This window comes from Alligator mississippiensis, chromosome 8 (genome assembly GCF_030867095.1).
Source record: "Alligator mississippiensis isolate rAllMis1 chromosome 8, rAllMis1, whole genome shotgun sequence".
Lineage (NCBI taxonomy): Eukaryota > Metazoa > Chordata > Crocodylia > Alligatoridae > Alligator > Alligator mississippiensis.
The window spans coordinates 60,206,915-60,226,747 of record NC_081831.1 but is presented as its reverse complement, the minus strand read 5'-3'; the positions used below and the strand labels follow the sequence as shown (position 1 = coordinate 60,226,747).

Sequence of the window (19,833 nt, the reverse complement as noted above, 5' to 3'; positions counted from 1 at the left end):
GGAGTTCTAGACATGATATTCATGTGATTATTCCAGACTCTTATGCACAACCCCCCATTAATTTAAGCTGTGAATCATTCGGGAAGCACAGTCTGTATAGCATGCATGCATCTAGAGTCCTCGTGGTCTCTGGCAAGCATAAAAAACAGCCAGATACACAGACTCTTACTCTCTTTATATGCACCCCAGTACTGGTGGTCCCCAAGCAGCAGACCTATGTAATAGAGGTGAGAATACTGAATCTAGATTGCAACATCCTATCAAGAGCAGTGGCAGGGCATGGGGGTGCATATGCACCCCCTGAGAGCATTGGTGTACCCCATGACCGGCCGCACTTGCTGCTTAGGCGATGGGCAGGGGGGACAGGCGGGAGTGCTGGTGTCCCCCCTGCAAGCGCCGGCCGATCGCTGTAGCCGCTTCTGGGAGTGGCTGTGGTTGCTTCTGGGAGCGGCTGCAGCGATCGGCCAGTGCTTGCTCCCAAAAGCAGCCGCAGCCACTCCTGGAAGCAGCTGAAGCGATTGCAGTGATTGGCTGTCGCGGGATTGCCTGCCTTCCTCCCCATTTTCAGACTGAAAATGAAGCTCACTTATTGCCTAGTATGTGGAACCAGAGAAGACCCTCTCTGTGAGGCTGGGTCCAAAAGAATGATATAAGGAAAAGATGCCTTGTTAGCTGGTGGGAGATCTGGTAACCTGGAGATGCATGATTCACCAGTACTCAACACATACCTTTATAGCTGTTGATCTTTGCTGCTGCTCAGACTGAAGTTCCTGTTTCTTTGTTTTCCAAACCAGAAGTTCCCAACCACAGGGCCATGAAGGGTTGGCTGCCAGGTTATGGCATGAGCCCTCTGCTCAGAGCCCTGTCTGTCTGCCCGGGCAAGCGGCTTCCGCCCTCAGCAGTCACATGATGGGTTAAAGCTGGGTAGCAGGGCAGCCCTGGGAGGGAGGCAACTGGCTCTGCGTGCCCCGTCCCGCTTCCATGCTGGTCCGCAGGTTGGGAACCACTGTTCTAAACATTCAGTGATAAAGCAAAATCAGTTGCAAAATAATTGCATGTAATTGCTGTACTTGTTGTTTTTTCTTCTTACTTGCACAGGGTAGTGTCAGTAGGGTACGTTTGTTCATGCATGCTTTCATTTTAGGAGCGTATGAATTAGGTCTTACCTTGCTCAGAATTGCTGAGGGGCTGCAGGATGAAGGAGTTCATTGGCATATGTGGGGCACCTTTTTCTGCCTACTAGCCATCAGTTGTTCAAACAGTGCCCTTTGTTAATCCTGCTGCTTCAGTTTTGGGTCATGTTGAACATATATGATCACTGTACCCTTTTCCCTCTTCATTTTCTCAGGTGAAGTTTTCTTTTCTTCTCTCTGCCTCTCCCCCATGCCCCTCTTCTGTGTATTGACCCAATGGGGTCCTATATGTTAGCAGTATGTGCTCTGGAAAGTTTTTAATTCTTTCTGCTGATTCAGGGTTTTTGTCAGCTGGAGTTGTGGGTTGGTGTCTCATGTCAGATGCAGCACATGGCCCCATAAAATAATGCAAGAAACCTGTCTTTCTGTCTAACTGTCACAACTAGGGGAAAAGGTTGCATTTTTTTGCATTTCCTTGGTATGCTTTCTCTTTGTCCTTATATTTTTTATGCTCAAAATGGCTGCACCCTACCTACTAAGACAGTGGGTTCTTTTTTGAACAACTCTTCTTCATTATTACAGAGGAATGGGCTAGAGCTTGGGTTTTGAAGTAAGATACAGAAGCTTTACAATGAATGTATCTTTGCAACACTACCCACCATCCCTTTCCTTTTGCATTTCTACCTGTCATCGTGGGACAGTCACTTGCAAAGACTTGCAGAGGCCCTGTACTTCAAAATATCACACGCCACACAGGAGGTCTTACTATCTCATTTGCTTCTGAAGATGCTAGTGTCAGCATGAGAGTTGTTTCCATTTTATTGTTCTCTACAGTCATTTGTTTAGCTTTTCTTAATAATCCCAACTTTTACAAATGTCAAACAGTGCATTGCACAGTAATTTACCAATCACATGTTCAGTATTTTTACTCTGTTCAGAATCCATCCTGGTTGACCGATGGGGTAAATGGAAGGAAGTAGAAGATGTGGAAGTAATTTATTTTGCCTTTTAACTGAAGTAAAATCCATGGTATAGCATGGAGCATCTCCACAATAGTCGTGTTATTGGTCAGAAACTGATAGATTCCCCAGCTGTGATATCCCCCTAGAAAAGATGATGGTTACATCTTACTTGTTGGTTGTGAAGCTACTTTCTCCTTGGTCTGTTCCCTGGGCATCTCCAAACACAGGCCTAGAACTCTTTGCTAAGAGGCCATACTGGTTGTCCTGTTTCCCTTAGTGCCTCATGTCCATCCCATGTCCAGTAATGAGAATATTTTGGCTCAAAGTTGGTCCATCATGGCTCATGAGTTCTGTGACTAGTGCTCATTATTGTCTTTATCAAACTCTTCACAGTAAGAGTAGGTTGCTGTCAGATTGCCAGATGTGCCTTGGTCATGTGTTTCCCCTATGGTTTGTGCCTGCCAGGTGTTTCATTCTTTCTCTGGACTTTCTGTGGACTGATTTCATTTAGTGAATCATTTATTTCTCCAGATTTTTGAAGGGTTTATATATGTGCCGAGTTAATTTATTTTTCTCCATATTGAGGTACTTAATAATCTTGCACCAGAAGTTCACTAGAACCTTCTTGTGAGGCTTTGGCTAGCTAAATGCATGCTGGGGGAAGAGTTTCCCAGACGGCATGTTTGCTCAAGTGCTGAAGAGAAATTTAAAGGGCATGTGCAATGTAGGGTTTAAAAACTAGCTTAACCTAAGTAAATTGGTAGTTAACTTCTGTTGCAGAAGAGGAGGAATTTTGGGAAGATATTTGAGGAGTCCTGCTCTGTGACTTAAGCTGTCTGTATCCACACTGATAAAAATTTTTTGAGTTGAAGTCCCAATTAAAGCAGAACCAGGGCTCTAACCTATGCTTCAGTTGAGCGAACTAGTCTGGGTTTGAAGCATATCCAAATTCAGGTTTTTCTGTGTGGATGGTAAGGAGATTGCAGATAAAACTGGGTGAAAACATGGGTTGACTCTTCATGGAAGATGTATCTTGAGTGACTCCTGGGTCTGACCTTTGAAATACTAGAGGTGCTCACTCTTGATCACCCAAGTTTCCAGGAGCTGGTTTACTTTCCTGTTTGTGTATTTCTCTAGTATTCCTCTTATCTGGTTGTTCATTTCTCTTATTCCTTGGTAGATGATAGCAGTTTCCTAATCTCTGTTCCTGGCATTAGCTGACTGCACAGCCCAGCAGTCCCCTGGCCAAGTTTCCCTGTGGACAAAAATGCCACTTACTGTACATGTGTCTCTCCTCAAGATTGCTAACAAAATGCTCAACAAAAATCATTTAAACGCATTATGAAATGCTGCTGTAAAGTATGTTGTTTTCTCTAGTTCCTTCTAAATATGACACTTCAGAACTCTGAACTCAAGAAAATTAGGAACAGCGGTTAGCCTCCTCGCATATCCTGGAAAACCTTCAAATTCTAGGAACCTGGGAAATGTGCAATTAAAGTAAATTATCCTATGCCATACACTTTGACAAATTTAACTGTTCTCTTCTAGGAGTATCAGGAGCCATTTAGGTGCACTGTATAAATTATAATCCAAAATTCATGCTGCTTTCTAAAGAATAGTTATTCCCACATTGTGCTCATGCTTTCATGTGAAGCAAGAGATGTATGGGATTGGGTGGGATGTAAATCTTACAAATAAATAAATAAATGTCCAGTCTTTTCCTCATGTTTTACAAAGTCTTGGCTAGTGGGATGGGAGGCTTCTCTTCTGGTTTTAGTTTCTTTCCTTTAAAGGAAAACCTCTTAAACCAAGTCTAGTTTTTGCACATCTACTTCTCTCTCTTGAGAGTTTCTGTATCAGTGGATGCCATCTATCTTTGGAGTCAAAATGGGAAGGTTTTACATTTTGGTGAATAGTGTCAATGGAAATTAGATAACTTCTGTAGTTTCTCCAGGGCTGGATTATGACAGGGTGGAGCACTAACTAAGCTAGGGATTCTCAGCTTTTCCATGTCACGGCCTGACAAACTGCAGACTGGAAGTGTCACGGCCTGGCAAACTGCGGACCACCACATGGAGCTTTGTGGCCAGAATTTCCAGTAAAGTTACTTCCATCCCCTGGGCAGGGGGGGGGCCAAACCTCAACCGTGGGCTCTGTGGGAGCAATCGCAGCCTTTCTGCCCGGCTCTGTGGGGCCCCAGTTTGCCAGTCCATGATCTCTTCTGGTCCAGCAGCTGACGCTTGGAGACTCCTCATAATGTGAGTTCCTAAACCATAGCTTGCTTAGCTTGTGCCTAAATGCAGCACTGAGTTTCTCTCATTATATAGTAGTCATGGTACTCTGGGCTTGAATTTTGTTTATTATTTTTATGCATGTATGTCTTCTCCATGCAAAATACTGTTTCTGAACTAGCAAAAAGGTATTTGCAAACATACATAGTATGTGTGTACATTGATGTGCTTTACATATTAGTTGAATATTTGGGTCATGCTCCCTCAAAACTCCATTTTGACCCCTCTGCCTGTGGAAAGGTTTGTATTGGGGAAAGATGTGTAATTTAAGTTGCATAATAATTATTTTCATATTCTGCAACAAGTATTTTGACCAATTCTAGTCTTTAATGTAAAGAAACTTCAGGGTTGGGAGGCCTAAATGCTGCTCTTAACTCTGTCCAAAACTTCTAGGACAAGAGGTAAATTACTTGATGACATTGTTGTTTCAGTTTTTCTTAGCTGTAAAATGAAGATAATTTTTATAATAAGAGACCTAAACTGTAGTGTTCATTGCAATAGATCAAAGGTGCCACAAAGCAGAGTGCTATAAAGATGTTAAAAGTGTAAAAAAAAATGTTGGTGGTTCTTGGCATGTATTTCTTGCCTTTGGGCTCAGTGGAATTAATCCAGGAAATAATTTTGGAATTATCATTTTCTTAAACTCTCCAGAGTTCCTGCTGAGCTGCTGCCAGCTATTATCCATCTCCTATGAAATTGGATGAACCATTTAAATACCTTAGACTGCTGCTGAGGCACCCTGCTTTGCCATTGTAAAATCAGACTTCCAGCCTCAGACAAATGAGGTGGTTTTTCAATTGTTATTCTTTGATCACAGGAAAACCTTGTTTTGTTAGTGGAATTGGAGAGAATTTGCCATGTGGACCATAATTTTCAAGATGACTGAATCAAAACAAATCGTATGAATTACAGTGGTATATACCTTTCCCCTCCCCCCACCCACTGTAAAATGTCTTTTACCTTCTCTCCTTCTTCCACAACCCACTTAAATTTTTCCGTGAGTTTAGAAAACTGGGATTAAAGTTTGAATTACTCAAAGACTGCATGTCATGGCCAGTGAGAAGGTGTTCTGGAAGTATTCTGATTTTTTTTTAACTATGGCTCTTATTGTCACGTCAGTTGTAATGGTAAACCAACAGTGTCAACTGCATTTGTATTAAGTATAGAATAATTTGTGCTGTTAACTATCCTTTTTCCATTTTTAACTTATTCATGTGCTTATTAATGCTATTCATGGGTTGTAATCTGGATAAAAAACTGGATAACAAATGGGTAAGCCTAAGTGAGAAGGAACATAAACAATGGGGTTATCCCAGAACAGATCTCTGGTGTTTAGCAGATTCATTAGTGATCTGGAAAAGGAAGTAAATAGTGAAGTAGTAAAGTTCATGGATGCAAAATTATTCTGGGTAGGGGAGGTCAAAGCTGATGGTAAAATATTACAGAATGTTCTTGTCAAACTGAGTGAATGGGCAATATAGTGGGAGTTGAAATTTAGCACTTGTGTAAGGAAAAAGAACCCTAACTCACAGATGTCAAACTCATTTAGCCCCATGGGCCAGATGAGTGGCATGAAGCCAGTGTGCAGACCAGATATGGTTCATGGACCCCCCTCCCTTCCCTCTCTTCCCCCAGCATACCAGATTTAGTGCTGCTTCCATTTAGTCTGGGACTCGTGCTATGTGCAGTGTGGATTGTGGAGTGGTTGGAATGAGTGCCATGTGTGATTCAGTCTGTTCAGGGGTGTGGAGCATGGATCCCAGACCGGGTAGAGCAGATGGTACACTGCATGAGTGGGCTGGCTGGAGCAGGTGCTGTGTGCAGCAGTGTCAGGCCTTGTGTGGGTTTGCCTAGATGCAAGGACCGGATCCAGGCCACGGGCCGTATGTTTGACACCCCTGCCCTAACTATACCTGCTAAGTGTGTTCATTGTTACCACTCAGAAAAGCAATCATGGAGACATCTTTAAAAACATCGGCTCTGTGCAGTGGTGCTCAAAAAGCCCATTGTTTAGGAATCATTATGAAAGGAATTGAAAACAAAATAGTAAAAATATTATGTCATTATATAAATTCAGGGTGCACTCTCATCTTGAATACAGTGTGCAGTTCTGGTGACCCAGTCTCAAAAAAGATATGCTAGAACTGGTAAGGTACAGAAAAAGCCTACAAAGATAGCTAGGGGTATGAGACAGCTGCCGTCCAAGGAAAGACTGAAAATTCTTCATCAATTTGAAAGAATAGATATCTTCAGTTTGGAAAAGAGATGACAAGAAGGGCAGGGTGAGGGGCGGATATGCTATAAGTCTATAAAATTGTGAACGGTGTGGACAGAGTAAAATGGATAATTTTTTGTTTATTATGTCTCATAATACAAGAACAAGGGGACACTGATGAAATTATTAAGCGGCAGATTTGAAACAAAGGGACATACTTTTTGAGATGCCTAATTAATGCATCAGAAAGTTCTTCCTGGTCTCCAACCTAAATTTCCTCTGCAGCAGCTTCAGTCCATTGCTCCTAATTGTGTCCCCTATGACCACAGAGAAAAGTCTATCTCCATCCTCTCTAAATCACCCTTCAGGTATTTGAAGACTCTTATCAAATCCCCCCTAAGTCTTCTCTTTTCCAGATTAAATAGTCCTAGCTCTTTCAACCTTTTATCATACATCATGCTTCTCAGGCCACTAATCACTTTTGTGCTCTGCTGGACTCTCTTTTCACATCCTTCTTGACATGGAGGGCCCAAAACTGGACACAGTAATCCAGGTGAGGCCTTACCAGTGCTGAACAGAGCACAAAGGCATTCAATACTTCAGCCTACATCATCTGCAACTAGATTGCCTGTTGCATTCTGTAAGGGACCTATAGTTTTTTGGTCTTCCTCTTACTCCTCACATTTGTGGAATCCCTTTTTATTGTCTTTTTATGTCTCTCATCAGTTCTATTTCAAATTGTGCCTCAGACTTCCTGATATAATCCCTGCATGCCCCTGTGATACTCATATACTTGTCCCTAGTACTACCAAAGTTCCACTTTTTATAGGATTCCTTTTTGAGTTTCAGCTCATTGAAGACATTGTCTTGCCAGGCTGCCTTCCTGTTGCACTTCTTATCTTTCTGTTGCAATGGGATGGGGCCACTTTTTCCTGTTTCTTATACCCTTCCTCTAAAGCAAGGGTTGGAAATATTTTCTGGTGGGGGAGCTGGAGTGACCCAGCTCAACTCTGGCAAAGCACAATGAAGCCCTCCTCTACTAGCATCCATACTGCCTGGCCCCAGTGCAGCACGAGGACAGCTCCCCCTCCACCTGAGCCCCAACCTATGGCATGGCACAGGAAGCTGTTGAAGCCCTGGCTTTGTGGGCTAGATCCAAAGGCTCTGCACACCAAATCAGGCCCAAAGTATAGTGGTTAACACATTCTTGGGGTTTTTTTTTCTTGCTGCAGTCATTGCTGATTTTGGAGTTTTGTTTAAACAAGAATTATAATCTTGTTTCTGAAACAGCAAAGTGAATAGGTTCCATGGATGACAATCCTTTGACTTCTTTTCAGAGCCAGAATTGGCTCTGGCTCCATCCTTAATCTTGTTTGCCTTTATTTCTTCTTATTGTAAAAGCTGGCATAGCACTAACATTAAATCAATCTAAAGATGAACCTATGTACATGTTCTTAGTATTTGGCTTTAGTCAGTAGAATAAGTGCATATGCAGATTGATGCGTTTTACTGGTAGTCTTATGTTCCATGTTGGATTCTCTCATAATCCACAATACACTGCAAATAATGCACCATCTAGACTTGTGCTGCCCACCTTCTTTCTAACATTGGTTTTGCTTAATGATGAGTTATGGAATCATAGGGTTGGAAGGGACCCTGAAGGATTGTTGGGTCCAGCCCCCTTCATGAACAGGAAAGACATCTGGGGTCAGATGACCCCAGCCAGGTGACTGTCCAGTCTTCTCTTGAAGACCTCTAGGGTTGATGATTGCGCCACCTCTGGGGGGAGCTTGTTCCATTGTCTGGACCACCCCAGTTGTAAAGAAGTTTTTCCTAATGTTCAGCCTGAAACTATCTTCCAGGAGTTTGTGGCTGTTGTTTCTAGTTTCCCTTGAGGTGCCCTGGTGAACAGTTGTTCACTGAGCCCCTTATGTACACCTCTGAGGTAGTGGTAAGCTGAAATCAGGTCCCCTCTCAGCCTTCTTTTCTTTAGGCTGAAGAGTTCGAGATCCCTCAGCCTCTCCTCACATGGCTTGCCATGCAAGTCCCTGATCATGCAGGTGCCTTTTCTCTGGACCCTCTCGAGCTTGTTGAAGTGTGGCGCCCAGAACTGGACGCAATACTCCAGCTGCGGCCACACCAATGTTGAGTAAGGTGGGAGAATCACTTCTTTGGATTTACTGGAGATGCATCAATTGATGCATGCCAGAGTTTTATTGGCCCTAGCCGCTACTGCATTGCATTGCTGGATCATTCATGTTGGGGTCTATTGTTACCCCCAGATCCCTTTCATTTGTAGTGCTGGTCAGGTTAGTGATGCCCAGCCTGTAGGTGTGCTGAGGTTCTTGCTTCCCAGATGCAGCACTTTGCATTTCTCTACATTGAACCTCATCTGGTTCCATTCTGCCCAATACACCAGCCTGTCTAGGTCTGCTTGTATCTGCAGCCTATCTGCAGGTGTGTCTGCACAACCCCATATTTTGGTGTCGTCTGCGAACTTGGCCAATGGGCTTTTCACAAAGCTGAACTGTGAAACTTGGCAAGTTGTATTCTTAAGGCCGGACTCTATGTTCGGGGAACAAGATGGATTCACTATAACTGCGGGCCTCTGCAGGCGTGAGGTAGCCAGGGATGGTAGAATACCCCTAGGGCTTAGGTATCTGCCATAGTACCTGTTGTTTAGGGACCTACTGAATTCATGGCAGAAGTGAGTTGTGTGTGGCAGCTACTTTAATCTCACAAGTTCCTCCCATGCTCCCTCCCTGCCACTGATAGGATGGGCTCCTCTACTCGCTCCTGATTGGTGCAGAGGCAAAAATGGCAGTCTTAAATATGGGGCCATTTTTTGCCGCCTCCTGCTCATTGGCTGAGGGGCCCCAGCAGCCTTTCTGCCTGTTGCTGACTGGTGGGGAGGCAAAAAGGGTGCCGTATTTAAAGTCATGGTTTTGCTTGCCTGCTGATCAGGAGCAAGTGGTGAGGCCCCTCCTCCAGTCGGTGCTGGGGGGAGGCGTTCAGGGGAACCTGCCAGATTAAAGGAGCTGCCATGCACCCCACTTCTGTCACAAATTTGGAGGTCCCTGTTTATGTTCCTATCTCCATAGGAACATGTCCTAGGTGGAAGTGTAGGGCCATTCAGCTGGCCTTTATGTATGGTATTAAATTCAAGGGCATGCTGTGCATGCTGATCCAGTGGTATAGTTTAGGCATTATGTGTACCTGGTGATAATGATACTGATTTCCTTTGTAAATGCTGCATAAGAGCTAGGTATTTGTATATGATAGAAGTGACTGTAATGCCATAAAATTTTAGATGGTAAACTAACTACATGTTGCTACTAGAATATCTTTGCAGAGAAGGATTAGCTACTGAAAGGTTGTTGAAGCAACTGTAAAAAAAAAAAACAAGCAACTTTTTCATTGTTGTTCTCAGCAAGATTACAGTTATGGGTCAATAATGGCATTAAGTTTTAACAATAACACTGCAATCTAAGTATTAAAAAAAACTTGAATGCTATATTGTTTGCTTCTGTGGATTAGCTGTTGGTAAACCACACGTTTAAAAAAAAAAAAAAAAAAAGAGAGAAAAAACATCTAAGGAGGATTTCTTCCTTCTCTGTCCTGTTACTGCTGAGCTGCTAACTGCAAACGCAGCAAAATTGCTGGATACTTTCTAATGCATGCCTAAGAGTATGTTTAAGGCCTTAAAAAGTAACTGCCTGTGGCTGGATAGTAACCATCAGCAAGACGTAGCCAGAAGACTACACATCTGCTGTCATTTTTTTGACCTGCCAAAAGCTGTTTCCTTAATTTAATTCATTTTCCAGAGTTCTGCAAGATACCAACTGTTTTGGGCTGTTTTGCTTGTACCCTGATTGGAAACCATTTTTGCTCCTATGCCTGGACAATTGCCAGGCGGCTGTTTTTGCTGGTTTCAAGTGCCCTGTATAACAGAACTTGCTTCCATAAATTAAGATCTTAGTTTCTTTCCTGCTGCTAGATCTACTGATCCACAGTTAGCAAAGCACCTGTATATTTCCCTCACTGCTGTGGCCACCTTGCATCAAAAATATTCATGGCGTGTGGAGTGTATAGGTACAGCTACTCTTCATTTAATGTCATAGTTACATTCTTGCAAAATGCTACTAAGGGAAACGATGTTAATTGAATCCAGTTACATCACAATAGTTACCTACTAGCAGGCGGCGGCCAAACAATGTTATAACTGAACATTGCGTGACTTTAAACAAGTATGTTCTTTAATAGGTTGGCGACAGAATAATGAAAAATGTTAACCGGGATGATGTTAAGTGAGAAATAGCTATAACTCCAAGCGAAGGTTCATTTTGGGGGTGGTATTAATGTTAGAACTGAACTTGGTGATGAAGCAGGCTAGGTTGTAAGCTCCTTTTAGGCCTCTGTCTTTCCTCTAGTAACCATTTAATTCTCAGCACCACAGCAAGAATGATTTTTTTTTTTCCTTTTTTGTTTGTGCTTTCCTCCCCACAACCTTTGCTAAGTCCTGGCTCCTATAAGCAGAAGTCTTACTTTCTCAACATGTTTCTAACTATGTCCCTTATGGATGAACAGCATTAGTGTTGCTGTATTTTGCCAGATGTGGAATAAAGGAAGCTGGCCAGAAAACAATTAAGTTCTGTGAAAAATTTAAGGATTAAATTTTTTTGGTTTTGTTTTTGCAAAATAAAGAGTACAGACCTCCACCTCCAGATTGGGCATAGCTGGTACTTGAAGCCGTGGGTGTCTGGTACCTCTTGAGTCAGCAACCAGGCGGGGGAGGGTTGTCCCCTGGCAGCCAGTCCCCTGACCCTGGGTGGGGGGCCCCCTGTGGCTGATCTCACTCACTGTAAAAGCAGCCGCGCCACGTCCAGAAGTCCCGTGGTCACATCCAAAAGCAGCGTGGCTGCTTTTGCTGGCCGGCGCTCGCAGGGGGGGGGCACTGGTGCTCCCGCCTGCCCCCCTGCCCGCTGGCTAAACAGGGAGCGTGGCCTGACAGGGTGCACTGGCGCTCTCAAGGGGTGCATGTGTACCCCGTATGCATTGCCCCTACTTGAAGCTAGATCTCTCTCTCTTGTTCCAGGTTAAATGCCTTAATTACCAGGGTACTTAGCTGTTTTAGGCTGGACAATTATCTTTAGCTTTGACTAGAAATTCCATCTTGAACTCTGATATGTTCCTGACAAAAGCCGCATTAAAACTTTTCTCAGAAACGTAGCTTTGAGATTTTTTAACTAATTATCAGAATTCCCAACCCTCTCTAGTGTTAGGCTCTTGCCTGTGGTTTTCTTGCAAAATGGCAGCTCATTTAATTTTAAATATTTACTGCTATCACTCTGGCACATCAACTCTAAGTTTGGACAGTGTCTAAGACAAAGATTGCCAGCCTGTGTTCTAAGGCTTCTGGATGCTGCCACAATCTGAATAATAAATTTCAGTCTCATTTGCAATGTTCGGTTGTGCTATCTTGTTACAGGCAAATAGGTGTTCTTATGTATTTAAATAGGAAATACATAAGTGGAAGGAGGAAAATCCCTAATCAGGTTTTGTTTAGTTTGCTTTACCATTAATAAATTTTAACTTTTTCAACAGCAATTTCACATTGTGTGTTCATGGCTTTCTCCTGTTACAGTTTTCTTCTACCTCTTAATATACTTACGTTACTAATAAAAACTTATTGTAAATGGAATTTTATTGTATGGCTTTCTATGTGCCTGAAAATCCATGTGGTTCTCTTTTGCGTGTTGCCTCATTTATGCTAGCTCAGCTGGGGAGTACTTGTTTAAATGTTGTTGTAGTCCGTGAGCAGCACAACACTGTAAAAGTTCCTATGCTAAAAAATGTTGAAGTCTTTCAGATGCTAAATATTTAAGTGATACATATTTTTAAGTTTTGGTAATGGTTTAATGAGTGCTGTTGTGTCTCTGACAACTCCAGAACTTCCTGCTAATTAGTTGTGATTTCTAAGGTGACTTGCTTTGGGTATAATTTATCCATTAGTTGACCATACACTTCCTCATTAGATGTCCAAGAAGTATTCTTGTCCAAAATTCTGTTAGGGTTTTACTGCAATGTGGAGTAAACCCAGTTTGGGACTGTGTTTCCACAAAGGAAATATCCATCTCCAGCAACAAAATTAAGCACAAATTGTTGGAGTTACCTGACAGCGCTCATTTCTGTTTATTTTTTAAAAGTCATTCCAAATAATTTTGTAGCTAACAAAAGTTAGATAGTGATAGTTAGTGAATTAGGAGATGATAAATCCATTTAATCTATGTTCAGGACAAAATGGTTCAGTATTCTAATGGGCTAAGCGGATACTAGCAACATTAAAGTTAAACACTAAAATAAGGAAGATACTGAGCATGTAGCATAACAGCTGGTGAGTACAAATACCAGAATAACTTGTCACGTCTGCTTGTTGTTGAACTACTGCAAAGAAGCTGCACTGTAGAAACATCCCTAAAGAAGAAATTCTCTGATGCTTGATTAATGACTTTTCTAATCATCTGCCTGTCTTTGGCCAAGTGTAAGCCTCTTAAAATCCCAGTTTGAATAGTCTCAGTAGAGACTTTCCTTAGTTTGCATTTAAACTGTTAAAGATTTCATGCCAGCGTTTCTGGAACCAAGCAGGACTTGTTGTTGCTTCTGTTAGAAAGGGGCCATTGTGATGCAAGAACTGAGAGCAGGGAGATGGTCTCCAATGGAGCTTTCTCTGGTGTTCAAGCAGCAAGGAAGAAAAAGAGGAACCTGTTTGACCAAAAGGCAGAGGGGGAAGAAGTCCTGCCATCATGGGGGAGACTGGGACTTGCTGGGGGAGGATACCCATAGTCAGAATCTGCAATAGCACCAAGAATTCCTAAGTCTTGCCATTCCTTTGCTCTCAGGAAATGTCCCCAAATCCTACCAGTTAAGCTTGTTGCTCTCTTCTGTCCAGTGTCTGATCTACACAGAGGATGACAACTTGGTGTTGGTGACTTGTCGACTCAAGTGACAGATATGCTAAAGACTCTAACCTTGCCTATGAGCTGTATAGATGTCAGTATGACTTCACATAATGGAATTTGACTTTTAAGTTTTTTATATTGCTTTGTAAGAAATGTCCTATGTTTTGTTAAGAGAATGCGATGAAGGTTATGAAGTCTCTTTTTCTCCCATAAAATATTAGGAAATGGAGAAATTAAAGTTACCTTTACAAGCCTAATTTAGCTCTCCTGTATGTATTATTGTGTTGTCTTTTCCCAGAGGAAACCTGCCTGATTTTTAATGCATGGGAAGGATCTGCTCTGGGGGTGATCTGAAGCTATGTTGTAAAACATGCTGTTTTTTAGAACGCCTTCATTTGTTGCAGAACATGGCAGGTATGTAAAGGTCAAAACAAGGAGCTGGAGGAGGAATAAAGATAAGTTTTGCAGTTAAGGCACAGTTGAATGCTGTTCTGGAGAAGGTGATTGTGCCTCAGGTTGAATGAAGAAAAAAATCTCATCTTGGATTTGAGTAAATACAGTAAATCTCTAATTTTAATAGATAGTAACCCCTTGGAGAGAGAAAAGTATATGTGCACCTGGTAACACCAACTGCGAAGCGTTTGTTATGTGGTACCATCTGGTCAGAAGAATTTATGCCAATGAAGGAGATATATATACTATCAATCAAGTCAGCTTTCCTTTACAGAGGTCCAAACCTTTGGTTTAATGACTATCAGAGCATGGTAGTCTTTGGATCAACCTTTTCTCCAGTCTGCCAGTTTCTACTTTTTCGTCTGTTTTTAAAAGTTGCTGGAATGTCCCACTGTGACTTGGGAGACTGCAGTTTCTCTAGTTCTGTTCCCTGCTCCCCAGGCAAGAGACATCAGCTGTACCTAGGCTAGTAAGCATGTGTCCCCCCCTTTTAAGTCAGTCTGAACCCAAAGTGGCAACACAACTTCAAAGTCTTCAGTTTTCTTAACATTCTGGTGCTATGGTAAAGATAAATCATCAGTTGGAGCTGGAAAATAACGTCTCAGAGGAGATGAACTAATCTAAAAGTTGAACCAAATTTCAAAGCAGAATTTTAACTAAATCTGAAAATCTGCACCTGACAGAGAAGTTTTCAAGGATTCAAACACTTTTCCCCCTTTCTCAATTTAGATGAGATTCAAAGCTTCCAGAATTTTGCATTTGTGAAAGAGCAGGTGACCCTCAAACAGCTAATAGCCCAATAGTTAGGGCACATTGTAAGTGAATGCCTTACTGATGGGCTATTGACTATTCTGAGGCAAGTCATTCTGTCCTATTTTGACCAGAAAGTTTATCCTGACTGTAAGAAAGCTTTTGTCAATATGTATATTTTTTCAACAAAAAGGTCTGGCTTTGAATTGGCATTTTTAGCTTTAAAATGGTTTAGTCTAATAATCCTCAATCAGTTCTAGATTTAATTTTCTTTGTTTTAAATTCTGCTCTTGATAGGACAACTCCATTAATCAAATATTATTTCTGTACTGGAGTTAGACCGTTAGACTGGGAAATGCCTTACTGGATTTAGTGTTTGCTACAGGGGATGACCTGGTGGGTGATCTACAGATACCGGGTAACCTAGGGGATAGCGACCACCAATTGTTAGAATTCACTATGCGACAAAAGGTGGGAAAGATCACTAGTAGGGCAGAAGTGCTAGACTTCAGAAAGGCTAACTTCGATGAGCTCAGGAGATTAGTAAGCAAGGCACTGAAAGGCAAGCGCATTGGTGAGACGGGTGTCCAGGAAGGGTGGGTGTTCCTTAGGGGAATGATCCTTCAGGCACAAAAGGGGACCATCCTAGTGCACATAAAGGAAGGGAAAAGAGACAAGAAAAACCCTCTTGGCTGAGCAGGGAAATCCAAGAGAGCCTAGGGAGAAAAAGAGAGGCATACAGACTATGGAAGTAGGGGGGTAGCCACCAAAGAGGAGTATGTATACCTGCTTAGCTTACACTTGTAAGGAATCAGTTAGGAAGGCCAAAGCAGAAATGGAACTCAGGCTGGCTACAAAAATTAAAGACTGCAAAAAGTCCTTCTTTAGGTACATAGGGAGCAAAAAGAAGGCACATGGCAGCATGGGACCCCTACAGGACAGACTAGGGCAATTGGTAACAGATAGGAGGGACAAAGTGGAGCTCCTAAACGAGTTCTTTGCATCTGTATTCCTAAACACGGATAAAGAAACATCACCCAAAGGTGCTATAGACAGGCACAAGAGGGACTCCAACCCACCAACAGCGCTGGTGGGAGATGGGGTTTAAACCCCCTTCCTCCCCTCTGCCTCAGCATGCCAGCCTGGAGTCAGCATCTGGCCCTGCTCCTGCCCCCTTTGCTCGAGCTGCTATGCCCTTGCTAGGCTGGGGTCCCATGCCAGTGAGAGAGGGGTTTTAAGCCCCCTCCCTCTCCTCTGCCTCAGCGTGCCAACCCGGGCCTGGTATCTTGTCATGCACCCACCCCCTCTACTCAAGTGGGAAGTGGGAAAAAGCCTGGCAGGTGCTGCTGGACCCCTGCTAGGCAGACCCTGGCTGAGGTCGCATGTAAGTGGGGGTGGGGGTGTAAACCCCCCTCCTTTCCTTCCAATCAGCATGTTGGCCACTGAAGCGGCAAATGGAACAAAGCCAGGCAGGGGCTGCTTTCCCCCACTCCTCCTCTGGGCACACCCTGGCTGGGAACTGTGTAGGCCAGGGTTGGGGTTTAATCCAGCCACCACAACACTATCCTACTCAGGGGGTCTGCCAGGGCCTGGCCACTCTGCCTCCTTCCCCCCTGCATCCGCTCAAGCAGGGAGAAGGGAACAGCTTAGAGGGCTTCTTTCCCAGCTTCCCTCCAGCCTTCTAGCCATTGCTGAAGGGAAGGGAGGGCTTGCTGTAACGCCCCCCAGCTTTTAGCTTGAGCTGCTGCAGGCATGTGGCTGCATTTCCGAAATCAAAAGTGAATGTCTGTTCACTTGCTTCACTGTTCAATCTACACAGCTTAGATTAACCTGCAAAGATTGAATTGATTTAGGCTCAGGCTGTTTGAGTTATCTGTACTTAACCCTGAGGTCCCTTCCAACTCTCATTTTCTATGATTCTAGTTAAAACAAGACAAATTGTAGTCAAAACAGGACAGATACCTTCTAAAGCATCAGAGCCCCATGTCTGAAACTTGGGAAATAAATAACGCTTCTCTTTTCTTGTGAGCAGGGATTCTACTAGTCCTGTGTGAAGTGGCTAGTATTTGCTTCAGATTTGGCTGATTCGGGGGACAGTGATTTGATTCAGAGATTCAAATCACTGTCCCGAATAGATTTTGGCCAAATCTGATTCTGAGATTTGGCCGCCTCTCCGAATTAGACAGGCCCCATCCCTCACCCACTCTCCCAGCCCCATCAATGGCTGCCCTGCCTGGCCTCAGCTCCTGGCTTTAAAAAAAAACAAAAAAAACCAGCCAGTGAATCTGGGGCTGCCAGGTGGGGGGCAATCCCTGTTGCCCCCATTGCATCGGGGGCTCTGCTACAAGCCCCTTGACCCCTGCCCTCTCACCCCCCTCCATGACTGTCCCACCAGACCCAGTTCCTAAAAAAAAAAAAAAAAAGCCCCCACTCACTGGCTGCTACAGCAGCCTCGGGGCTTCTGGGGGTTCATGGCAGAGCCTCCCACACAGCACGGGGCAGTGGAGATCACAGCCTCGCCTTGCAGCAGTCAGTGAATAGGAGCTTTTTTTTCAAAGAGCTGGGGTGGGCGGGGGAGCAGAGGGGGGTCAGGGGGCACTTGGGGGGAGGGGTTGGGGGAGCAGGCAGGGAATGGGGCCCAGCAGGGTTTCACCCACGGTCCCGTCCCTTGTCCTCTAGTCTCCTCTCTCTCCCACCCCCTACTTACCAGCATGGGGTACAGATCTAGCTCTGTGCTGCAGCAAGCAGGGACTGCCCAAATTGCCAAAGCTCTCCAAATCTTTTCTGAATTGATTCAGACCTTTTCATTGGTCCCCTGATTCGATTCAAACTGGAGATTCAGCACCTAATCGGGCCAAATCTCATCCGAATCAAATCAGCACCTGAAGCTTTGCACAGCTCTAGGTTCTACCCACAGGTTCTATTGTTGAAAAAGGGGGCATACACATTGATGCATGTACTATACATAGATGCATAGAGTGTCAACTCTCCTTCTGCCTGAAGAAGGTTGTTTGTACCTGAAAGCTTGCAAAGAACAATTTTTCCAGCTAGTTAGTTTGTCTAATAAAAAATATCACATTAACACGAAGAACCTTGGCTACCTATGTCCTTAGACGAACATGGCTGCTACCAACACCCCTTTCATCACAAACCATACTTCTAGAAAATGCAGGTCTATAGGACTCTGAGCAGAAGTGGTATTAGGGTAACAAATTATGTTATATTAAATGAAAACCAATGTCCAATATGCAAGGGAAACCAGAATTCTAGGATTACTCTTACTAAAAGTATCCAAAACCTTGGTGGTTTCACCAAATAGGACATTAGTTTGACTTTAGCAACATGCTTATGTTTCTTGATATTTAATGACTCTAAACTAGATTTGTTACAACTCCAGTTGGATAAACAAAATCAAGAAAAAATGCTTGTTATCTAGCACTAGTTTTCAAAGGAGAATCTCAGCTTCAGATTTTTTGAACTTGTGCCCTTAAAGCTATATCTTGGGAGTGGTGAGGGAAGGACGAGTAAAAAAATACTGTTTAAAAAGACGATAATAAAAGGCAAATGTGATTTTTGAAAATGAGGTACAAGGGGGAACAGGAACTTGAAATATTTCCCATTGCTTCTAATATCAGATCGAATATTGAACTCTGACTTGTGCCATGTCCTACTTTTGGATTGGTTAATGTAAAAGGGAAAATTTTAAAGCTGATTCATCAGATCTGATTACTTTTTTCAAGAAGAACTTATGCCAGAACTGGAGTTTTTCCAAGATTTTCTTTAAGTGAGGGAGGCATGTGTTTTAATAAATTAATGTTTGACATCTTGATTTAGTAAATTCACTTAACCTCCAGCCTTTTATGTTTGTGTCTTAGTTTGTAACTCTCCTGGTTTGGGATGAAACAAAATTAGTGTAATGCATAAAAATAAATACACAGTTTACAACTGTAAGGACTCAATCATGCTGCCTGTGGCAGAGCACAGGGTGTGTCTGTCACTTTAAGGGCCTGGAGCTGGCAGCCTCCAGGTGCCTGATGAGGGCAGCCATTTTGAGGCATGGGCTGCCTATATAAACAGGGCAGTTTGGCTGCAGGAGGCCAGGCAGCAGCATTGCCTGGCCGGAGGGCTGCTGGGAACAACCCGGAGGTAAGGGGGAGCTGCAAGGGGATGGTAAGGAGGCTCCTGGTCCTGGGTGTGACCTGAAACTGCACCCTGCCAGGAGTGGGTGGCCTGGTGGGGCTCTCAGTGGTGCAGGAGCCCCCAGGAAATGCCAGGCCAGTTACCACCTCGGTGAAAGGTGGGTCGGGGCACCTTAACCCCTAGCCCCCACCACTGGGTGGGTTACTCTTGTGTTTGTTGGGGGACCCGGAGGGCCAGTGTTGTGAGGGGCCCAGAGAGGGCGGACCCCGAAAGCGTGATTGAGTACAGGGCGTGGTGCTGCGGTTGCCCCTAGGAGAAAGGGAGTAGTGGCATGGTGAGGCCCGAGGATGCGAGTGAGGGTCTAGAGACCCAGCCCGAAGGGGAGAGTACCCTCGACTGGCCCAAGCTGGGGCCAGGACTATGGGAGTCAAAAGGGCCAGGGGCCCACCGCGAGGGACGCCCAAGAGCCGGGGGCCTGGGGTCCTGACTGGCCTGGAGGTGGGCCAGGGCAAGAGGCCGAAGGTTCCGGGGGGACCACACCCGAGAGGGGAACATGGCTTCGGGGGGGACTAGGTAGCCCGGATGACGGTGGAGTGGCCGCCTGATAGGAGAGGATCATAGCGGGGTCCTGTATGGATGATTCTGGGGCCCAGTGTGGGACCGGTGATTATGGGAACACCAGGATGCCATCTGCGAGGCTTGGGCTGCGGTATTAGGGGAGGTCGGAGCTGCAGAGCGCCCCCTGGCATCGGGGCATTACAGTGGGTAGCCTCCCGCTTAATTGACATCTTAATTGAATCAATTAACATCAAAGGCGTGGCGGGCGAGATAGGCGGGCGGTTGCCCAGAGACAGGTGGGTGGGCCACGGAGGTCGGCCCTGTCACAGTGACAGGTGGGCGGGCCACGGAGGTTGGCCCCGAGTGGCCCGC

At 44.3% G+C, this 19,833-nt stretch overlaps 1 protein-coding gene across 5 annotated transcripts in view; it reads left to right on the top strand.

Annotated features, from left to right (window-relative positions):
* EDA (ectodysplasin A) overlaps positions 1-19,833 on the top strand; it is a 187,018-nt gene that overhangs the window by 17,636 nt on the left and 149,549 nt on the right. The window contains exon 1 of one of the 5 annotated variants that reach the window (XM_059732767.1): positions 18,805-18,909. The exons of the other annotated variants lie outside the window; for them this stretch is intronic. Within the exon in view, the coding sequence (XP_059588750.1) occupies positions 18,820-18,909 (90 nt within the window). The 5' untranslated portion in view covers positions 18,805-18,819. Of the gene's footprint in view, positions 1-18,804; positions 18,910-19,833 lie in introns of those variants that run through there. 5 annotated transcript variants of the gene reach the window in all.